Source organism: Onychomys torridus, chromosome 9 (assembly GCF_903995425.1).
Source record: "Onychomys torridus chromosome 9, mOncTor1.1, whole genome shotgun sequence".
Taxonomy (NCBI): domain Eukaryota; kingdom Metazoa; phylum Chordata; class Mammalia; order Rodentia; family Cricetidae; genus Onychomys; species Onychomys torridus.
This window is the reverse complement of record NC_050451.1, coordinates 37,355,774-37,364,968: the sequence shown is the minus strand read 5'-3', so window position 1 is coordinate 37,364,968 and position 9,195 is coordinate 37,355,774. Positions and strand designations below refer to the sequence as shown.

The 9,195-nt window shown below is 46.9% G+C and overlaps 1 protein-coding gene across 4 annotated transcripts in view; it reads right to left on the bottom strand.

Moving 5' to 3' along the window:
• Positions 1 to 728: 728 nt before the first annotated feature.
• Samd4a (sterile alpha motif domain containing 4A) overlaps positions 729 to 9,195 on the bottom strand; it is a 223,480-nt gene continuing 215,013 nt past the window's right edge. For all 4 annotated transcript variants that reach the window (XM_036198739.1, XM_036198742.1, XM_036198741.1 and 1 more), the window contains one exon: positions 729 to 4,369. In XM_036198739.1, the coding sequence (XP_036054632.1) occupies positions 4,341 to 4,369 (29 nt within the window). In that variant the 3' untranslated portion in view covers positions 729 to 4,340. The remainder of the gene's footprint in view (positions 4,370 to 9,195) is intronic.

Genomic DNA, 9,195 nt, shown 5'->3' with positions numbered 1-9,195 from the left:
AAGACACACACACACACACCCCAGTGTTACAAAACATTGTATTAATCATTTCCCGTCACTCTCAATATAACCATATGAAATATAGCCATGATTCTTAATTCTGTAGGAGGAAATGAATAATAAATACATTGTAGCAAGTTTAGACCACAAGGGTGTTGTCACTGGTAACAACATTTGAAAACTGTACACTTGCAAAGAACAGCATCTTCAAACATTAGTATATCTGTATATCAGTAAAGCTTTTACATGTAACAAACATGCTCTTTCCATATATGACAAATTTAAAAAATATGCATTGCTTGGCAACATGAACTAGGCAAAAATATTTCTTTGTTCACTAACTTTATACAGGAAAACAGGACAAAAGGCATGCATGTACAATACAGATGCCTGCACAGGGCATGCAACGAAGGAAGCCTTTTGAAGGTCAGCTTACGTTAGGCATAAATACGTGAGGGTTATATATTACTAAGGGAGGAAGTCTTCTGTTGGCCATTACTAACATTCTTGCTTTCTCCTTGCTCCTCCCAGAGGGATACACATTCACCTTTAAGTCAAGATAAAGGAATTTTAAAAAAAAAAGTCATTTTGCAAACATCTCTGATGAGTTGTAAAAAAGAAAAACAAACCAACATTAGTGTTATCACAGCTCCGTGGACAATTTATCCTTCTGCAGGTTCTGTTTGTAATAGGCACACTTGAGCACCCTGGGCAGGGTGCTTCCCCCCCCCCCCCCCCCCGACTTAGGCTCTAGTGGAAAGGCAACCCACTTTCCTCTACTTCCTAACTCAGCCCTCAGCCCAGGCTCTGGGGTGCACAGATCTACAAACCTTACATGAGCACTAACTACAAGAGGCACAGAAGAACAAAAGACCCGGAGAAGACTCCCATTCTGTAAAAGGCATCCAGCGACACCTCAAAAGGAAATCTAGTTTCCCTCAGTGTCGCCTTGGAAGAACGGGAAGAGGTGGGGCTCAGCTGCAGCCCCCATCCCGGGGAGCAGAAAAAGACCTTGAATCTTCACTCAGTTCAACCCAGGGCCTGAGAGCGTGGTGCAAACAGCAGCCCTTGGCAGGCAGACCCAGCAGCATCTAGTCCGTCTGCTCGATTTGTGTTTTCAAAAGTGAAACTCAAAAGTTCGTGGCGGGGAAGGAGAAAACCAAACCAAACCAAACCAAACCAAACCAAACACCATCAGCAGCAATGTTTCGTGTCTTGTACACAGTTTGTGTGTTTCTTCCTACTGTTTTCTGGTAAGAAAACACTGTGAGTAAAAAGCACCAATAAAACATCACCCATGATGCTGGAGACCAGCACTGTGCCTCAGACAGTGCAGAGACATGCTGCTTAAATCAGAGCAAGGGGTGGGTGGGGGGAACCTATGCAGTGAAATAGATTTTACTGTGAAAGTTTTAAACCTTTCCTGTTTATATAAAACAGCTGCATGGCGGTGGGGGTGGGGGAGAGGGTGTCAGTGGGTAAATACAAAAAGGCACTGCAGCTTATCCCTAAAGGTCTAACCTCAGCCTCAGGCATGCAACTGTTTGACCCTTTTTATAAATAAGATTCCTTTGCTTTAGGATTTTTAAATTGAGCTGTATACCTGCAGTCAACACAGGACTCAAAACAAGGTGGGAAGAGGCTCTTAAAATCATCAGAAAACTTAAAAAAAACATCAACATAGCAAACCACAACTAAGTAGATAAATCTATACAATCAATGAAAAATAAGCTTTCCTTTGTTTTCTTTTTTTAAAAAAAAAGAATTATGTTGTTACTAATAACAGACTTTATCATGGTTACCAGCCATAGCGAGTTAATAAGTAACATATCCAAAATAATATCTCTAATAATCAGATAGCCATTGTTTCTATATTCAATGAAGGAATAAATAGAAATTCAGATTTGCAAATACTCTGTGGTCTTCTTTTTCGAAGATTCACGCTCATGTGATTGTGTTTACAATCAGGTTTCTGAGTAGCCTTGTCCTTATGGATTCATGGCAGATCCGACACCCTTTCCTTCCTATAAGATGAGGAATCCTGTTGTTCCTCTCTATTCCTCCTCAGCATCCTCCAAACACATCCTCAGACCCTCTGGCCTTACCTTTGGCCCTTCGACATTTTGGCCTATTCTGACTTACATGTGATCCTCCATCCCAGTTCCTTCCCCAACATTGAACTTGTTTGGAAAAGGGACGTGAGGGATGAGTGTTAATGGCACTTGGTTAAAAACATTTATATATATATGTATATAAATATATATAAACGAAACATGCTGCCTCCTTCTGCGCATGAATTTGCATCTTCAAGACCTGGTCACCCGTGGAGTTGGCCTGAATCTTTTGTTACTGCTGTTGTAATGGGCTGCACAGGATAGTGCATCCAAGCCTTCCATGCTCACTAAAAGCTCTCTCTATCTGCTTACCGTGCCCTTGGCTTTTTGGACTGTCAAAAGACTTCAAGATCTCTGTTGCAAGCATCCAAGGCTGGGCTGGGTTTACATTTGTAATCTTGACAGGCAAACAAAGTTGTGTGGATCTTTACTAAGGCCTTTAAAGTCTGGATACCCTTCATTAACTTGAAAAAATAACCATAGGCAAGGTACCACCATTTCATGGTCTGATCCCTTTAATTTTGACTTAGACATCACATTTTCTTTTTTTTTCTTTTCTTTTTTTTATTTTATTATTTTTTTTTTAGAGAGGCGTCGGTCTTGCCCATTTAATAAACGGGCCATCTATTAGTATATTACCTCCTAGATCACGCCTCTGGCTAAGCACTCATACCATCACACTTACACAACTAATTTCCCAGTGCCGTGCACAATTCCTTTTTGATTTCCTATAATATCCTCCATTGCATCAAATTCTGAAATACTGTCTTTGTTGCCCTTAAGAAATAGAGCTATTACCCTGTGGTGCCACAGCGGATCTCTCATTGTGTACTGGGTACATGTGTGTTTTCCCTTTCCTATGTAGGCTGGATAAACCACCCCACAATACAGCCAGTCTCTGACTCACATGCATGGACAGAACCACTGTTTCTCTCACCCATTTGACCTTTCCTGCTTCTGCTTCACTGCCCGCCTTGGATGGTGGAGCCTCTGCCTCTCTGCACTGGTCTGTCTCTCTGTCACTATTGCTGGACCATTCTTCTTCAGCAGAGATGGAGTAAAAGGGATACAGTTCCCAGGCACAGGCTCCTGCGAGGTCTCTCTATTGCAAATGCTCTGCGTGGGAGACCTCTAGAAGGACTTGTACCCACTTGCGTGTCTGTGGAGTGAGACGGGGGTGGGGGGGTGGGGGGGTAGGATGGAGCCTGTGGGGATGGTGGAAAGCAAGACAGGCCTCAGGAGGGATGTAGATCCAGCCCAGAAAGGGGTTGCAAAGTTCATCATCTCTGGGTGACCAATGAGCAAATCCATAACTGATCACATGGTGCCACCATCTTTATGTCCTTGCCTAGAGCTGCGTCACGGCCACGTCCTCGCCCTTCAAATCCATCCACACACTCCTCCCACCTCGTGGTGGGAGGATGGCAACTCCAGGCCTCCTTGACTGCATCCATCTTCCCGAGAAGCAGAGCTTGGCAGCCATTTTAAAAGACAACCCTGCTACTATTATAAAAATAGATGAAACAAAATGAATCCATAACAATAATCAGTCTTTTACAAAAACAAAACAAAACCCATATAGTATGAAGAGTTCTACCCAAATGCTACACATTATGTACCCTTTAAAATTCTTATGTAAACAATACACAAATCAAAGTTTATCTGAAAGTTTGCTGGAGGGAATTTCATCCTCTTGCCCTTACTGCTGTACGGCCCTCTCTCGTGGCTGTTTCACGCAGGGCCTCAGGGAAATCCAGTCAGGGGAGACACAAACAGGCCAGCTGCCATCTTGCTCTGGTTGCTTGTATCCTCCGTCTTCTGCAGCCTGACTATGAAGCCAGGCTTTTGAGGAGGTTCCCTAGGGCAGGGCTGCTCCCTTCCTCCTGTGTGTCTCTCCTAGCCACACTCTTCCCCACCCCATTTCCATCCAGGAAGCCACTAGCATCCCTCCACCCCCTCCCATCCCCACATTTCCCTCAAGTCCCCTCCCCACCCTGCATACCGTCCCATCCCATGACAGAAACAAATGACAACATAACCAACCCCAGGTCTACTGATATGTTTACAAGGATGACCTACGCTCTCACAAAATCAAAATGGGCGAGGGACCAGGGGGAAAAAGGCTGCAAAGTGTCTTGGAAGATTCTATGCAACCCTGAAGATGGCTGACACTGGGCCCGCAGCAGTCGATTTCACGGCCAGCGCGGTCACTCTCCTCTTCAGTTTCTAGATTGTGGAGGTCCGGTCAACCCCATCTGTGAAAAGGAGCCACAAAGGACTGCATCAGCAAAATGGGTGCTGGGTTAGCCCACCGCCAGCAATGCCAGCCCCTTAAGCATCCTGGGCTCTGAGGTGATGTCTTTATTCACTCACCCATCCACCTACCCACTCACTCACCTACTGACATAACCACCCATCCAACCTCTGGAGAGTAACAGGAACGCTATTGAGCCTGGGAGCCAAGATGCGACCGTCCTTACTTCCCAAGTACTCACAGTTTAGAATTTACATTACTGACACGTAAATCGATAGAGATGCTCAGAGTGATGATGGGTCTGACCAGTGTGTTTCCAGAAAGATGGAACATGGAGGAAGGAATGTGTAGGTCAGCCCCAGAAGCCAAGGTTTCATAAAGAGAAACCAACTTCTGATGGTACTGGTAGGAGTATGTTAGGCAGGAAAGGATGATGGGCAGAGGGCAGGGAACAAGAGAGGTGGATGGTGGGACATCAAATAGAGGGGTTGGTGGTGAACTCTAGGTGTAGGGTGAGGGCTTGGGGGCCAAGTGGTCAGAGCAGGCCTAGAAAGACAGGAAGGGCTTTAATAGGAACGCAAATCCAACTGAGGAGCTCACACCCATTTCCTTACTGAAAGTCCTTGATGAAAGGCTACAGACAAAGAGCCCTGTTCCTGCCCACAGCGGGGCAATCAGGGGGATGGATGGATGTTGCTGATCCAAATTCTCAGCAGCAAGAAGAGGCACAAAGGCCGGAAAAGCAAAGCCAGGTGCCGTGTGCATACAGAGTTGGGAGCTCGTGACGGGACGGTAATTCCCCAAGCCTCATTGACACGTTAGAGAATCGGTCATACAGCAAGGTGTATGTCTGTGGGAGGGCACTGGACTGTGGAGCTGCTCGGCTCTGCTCTGCTGCCTGTTTTCACCAGGTTTCTAGTACAGTCCCCAGTAGCAGACCCAATTATCTCGCACACCAAGAGAAGGACCTTGGATGGGTACAGGGGGAGCTAAAAACAGCAGAACAATGCAGTCTCACTTTAGATTGGCTTCTCTGGCAAGTAGTCTGATGAAGGCAATGGTGGCGGCAGAGAAGCAGCGAAGAAATACCCATGCTGGTGCGTGCTGGAGCTGATGGGGCTACATACAGCAGGCAGAGAGAAGCGTGGATTGGTCATCACAGAGTAGAAAAGAAGATGTCCAGTGACTGCTGGATGAGGGCAATAGTGGACTAGCTATAGAATACTTCCTTGGCTTTGGTGAGCTCTAGAGGCCAGCCAGTGTGGCTAGTCCAGTCCCCATTACAGCCAGCTAGGCCTAGTGGGGAGAACATCTCTAGTTGCTATGCAAGACCCAGAGGCAAGATAGAAGTGCCTGAGCATTCCAGGGAAAGTTAGGGACCTGGAAGACATGAAAGGCAGTGAGTCTCCTGCAGGGGTTTCCTGACCTCCTTGCTGGTAGGGTCATATTGGCAATTCTGCCAGCTGGAACTTGGGGATTTTTTTTTTTTTATTGAATAGTTAATATTGAGATAATTATAGGTTCACATGCATTTATAAGAAATGGTCTAGCAAGATCATATGGGTACCCTGCCAGGTCCCATAGTGGTGACAATCTGTAAAGGTGTAATGGGACATTATAGTGAAGACAATGACTTTGATATAATCCATTATTTAGATTTCTCCAATTTTATTTGTACTTGTGTGTGTGCGTGTGCATGTGTACAGGCAAGAATGGACAAGCATATGCATGTAAGTTATGCCAATTTAGGGAGAGATTTTTAAGAGGGGACAGTGGTCCTTGCCAGTTTTGGGTGTTGGAGCATCAGCTAGCCCATAGGCATGAACTTCTGATCAATAACTGACCTTCTGTGGTGTCAACCTGAGCCTGTGCATAGGGCCTAACAATCTTAGGAGAACAGGAGTGTGTGCAGAGATTACTGTGTTGTGTGATGTCTATAGATATCTCTAGAAGTATAGCACACTCTTGCTTGGCTCTCTGGCCCACACATTAATGCTAAATCTTCATAGTTGTGAAAGTGAGGAGCCAGAGCCGGGAGTGTGAACATCTCAACTAGCTCAACTCCAAGGCACATTAACATTGCATTTCAACAACACGGTACAGCTTCCAAGGAAAGCCAGACTTACTATCTTCAGTTGTGAGGACTGCACATTGACAACCTCGGGGGGGGGGGGGGGGCACCACACCCAAGCAAACACCACAAACACCATAGGTTTTATAGTTATCACTGCAAGAGATGCTGTCCTAGTGCATTGAGAAAGTAATTTGCATAGGATCTCTGCATCTGTGACAGTGGGGCTGGCAAGGCTTAGGGAAGGGTGAGTTGACAAGGGGAGAAGGAAGAGGGAGAGTGTGAACTTAAGAACCCCCAAGAAAGAGCTGTGTGCTCTTCTCTCAGTATGGGCCTCAGACTCTGACTGTGGAATGTCCTATAGCTCTCGGAGCCCTTCTATGAGAGACCTGGAGGCTCATCTTTCCTGAACACCTCAGGTCACACACTTAGGCAAAACAGAGAGCCTGATGAAAGACTCCTAGCGCTCCACCTGGCTGTCCTTTTGGGTTTTGCTGCAGGGGCCTCAGGGAAAGAAGAGATGGAGAAGGAAGGCCAAGAGAAAAAGGGCTTAGAAAAGCACCAGGAAGGCCGCCGTTGCCAAGGAAACAGAGAAGCGCAGAGGCATCAGAGGCACCTGAAAGTTGGCACAGTGGATGGTCATCTGGGATACAGACAACTTGACGCCCTCCTTAATGCACAGAAACTTCTTTTCTCTTTTCCTTCCTTTTTATATGTCTCATCTCTGTACGCATGTGCACACACGTGTAAGTGCAAGTGTCTCTGTGTGTGGAAGGTCAGAGGTCAACATCAGGGAGCTTCATTACTCTCCTGAACCCAGAGCTCACGTTTTTTGATAGTCTGGCTACTTTGAAGACTCCAGGGATCTGTCTGTCTCCACTTCCCTAGTGCGGGCATGACAGGCACATTTGAAAGCTACTACCTGTAGCTTTTTGCGTGGATTCCGGGAATTTGAACTCAGGTTTTAATGCTTTTATGGCAAACACTTTGCACACTGGGCTGTTTCCCCAGCCCCAGAGGAACGTTAACTGTGCTTTCGTCTTGCCATTTGTCTTCCTATAAAATGATTTAATTTGTCGGCATGATGTCTCCAGCAAGGTCATCTTCCCTGGCACCTGGAAAGGCCTGGCCCAAAGAGACTCGGCCAGAGCTGGAGGCCACGGTGCTCCTGTACTAGGCCAAGCCGCCAAGCCTCAGGCCCTGAAACTGCTTAGGAGGAGGCTGCCCACAAGAGGGGATGATTGAGAGAAAAACGAAAACCCAAAAGCACAGCAATAAAAAGGCTTAGGAGATTAACAAAGATGAAAACATTCATGAAAACCCATCAGTTCCAAGAGGTATTCTGTGAAAATAGAAGAACCGGCTTATGAAAAAAAAGAAAAAAAAAAAAAGAAAAAAAAAAAGAAAAAAAGTCTGTCCAATGAAAACTTCCCCCGAATAAAGAGTAGTTGGTATTTTCACTGCTAAAGATAATAGCAACATTTAACCGTTTGATCAGAGCTTCCAACATGCCAGTTATCCGAGGTCCATCAGGCCCTGTGGGGAAGGTCAGGGTTCCTTGCTGACTCTCAAGGCAGTGGAATGCTGCACCAGGCTGCCCAGGCAGCCAGCAGACAGAAGGGCAGCAGTACAGTGGGCTGAGGGTTTCTGACCAGTGATGCTTTCACATTGGTCCATGTTGTGTTTACGGGCACTTCTGCCCTGGTAAGGTTGCGATTCATTCCACTGAATGGCTACCCCAGTTTGTTAATCCTTATTTGGGTGGTCTCCCACTATTTATTAAGGGGCTGCCGGCACAGGAGAGAAGAGAAGCTGCTGCCCCCTCCTAGAGGTGCCGTGAGACGTCCAGAATCAGTGCGACCAGAGAGATGGAGCATGATTTGCAGATAGGGCCCTGTAATGTCATGATAGCCCCAGGGCCCTGGCGCTCCCTCCTGACGTGAAGTCTGCTGGGAGAGTTCCAGCCCTTCACTCTGCTCCCTACAAACCATTTATTTCCTGTTTTGTTTTCAGGATCAGATTATATTTTCCCACAATCCTTCGCCTACAGAGATTAAACATCTAAAAGCCAGGGGTGGAGGGACCTGGCAACAGAATTTTCAGGGGCAGTAGTTGACAGCAGGCAGCCTTTCTACCCACTGATGCCAGAGGATGCTCAGCTGGGCCCTAGGTGTGGCAATGGCCCAGATCTCAGGTGGCCCATCACCCAGGCAGAGAGGTACATCCAGGGAGAAGAGGGCTGTTGAGGAAGAGGAGGACAGGAAGGGGTAGCTGGGAGGGTAGACAGAGCTCATTTCTTTTTCTCCTACCAATTCTCTACAAATGCCCTGAGCGTGGGCCCAGGAGGGCACTGAAGCCCCCAGGACAGGCATAATGGGGCACAAGCCAGACTGATGAGAGTAGGGGGCATCTGACGTGGGGAGCATGTCCCTGGCTCTAGTCAAGACGTGTGAGTGTATCCAACCCATGCCTGTCATGTGGCAAAGGGCACCTCAGCTAGCTTGGGGCGCCAGCGTCACGCAAGCCATTTGCAACAGGGAGGTATAAAAACAAGCAGGGATCTTTGTTTCAAAAATTCTATTTTTAGAGCATGTTGGGATATGCTTGGCCCAGACTGGTGGATCCAGTGCCGAGAGGGAACATATCCAACGCTGTGGGAGACACTGCCATTAGAAGCCGTGTCTTTTGTGTGTCTGACGCCTCCAGCTCCTGCATTTGGCTGGGACCACTGCTGTGGGGTTCCAGTGTGTGCTTAG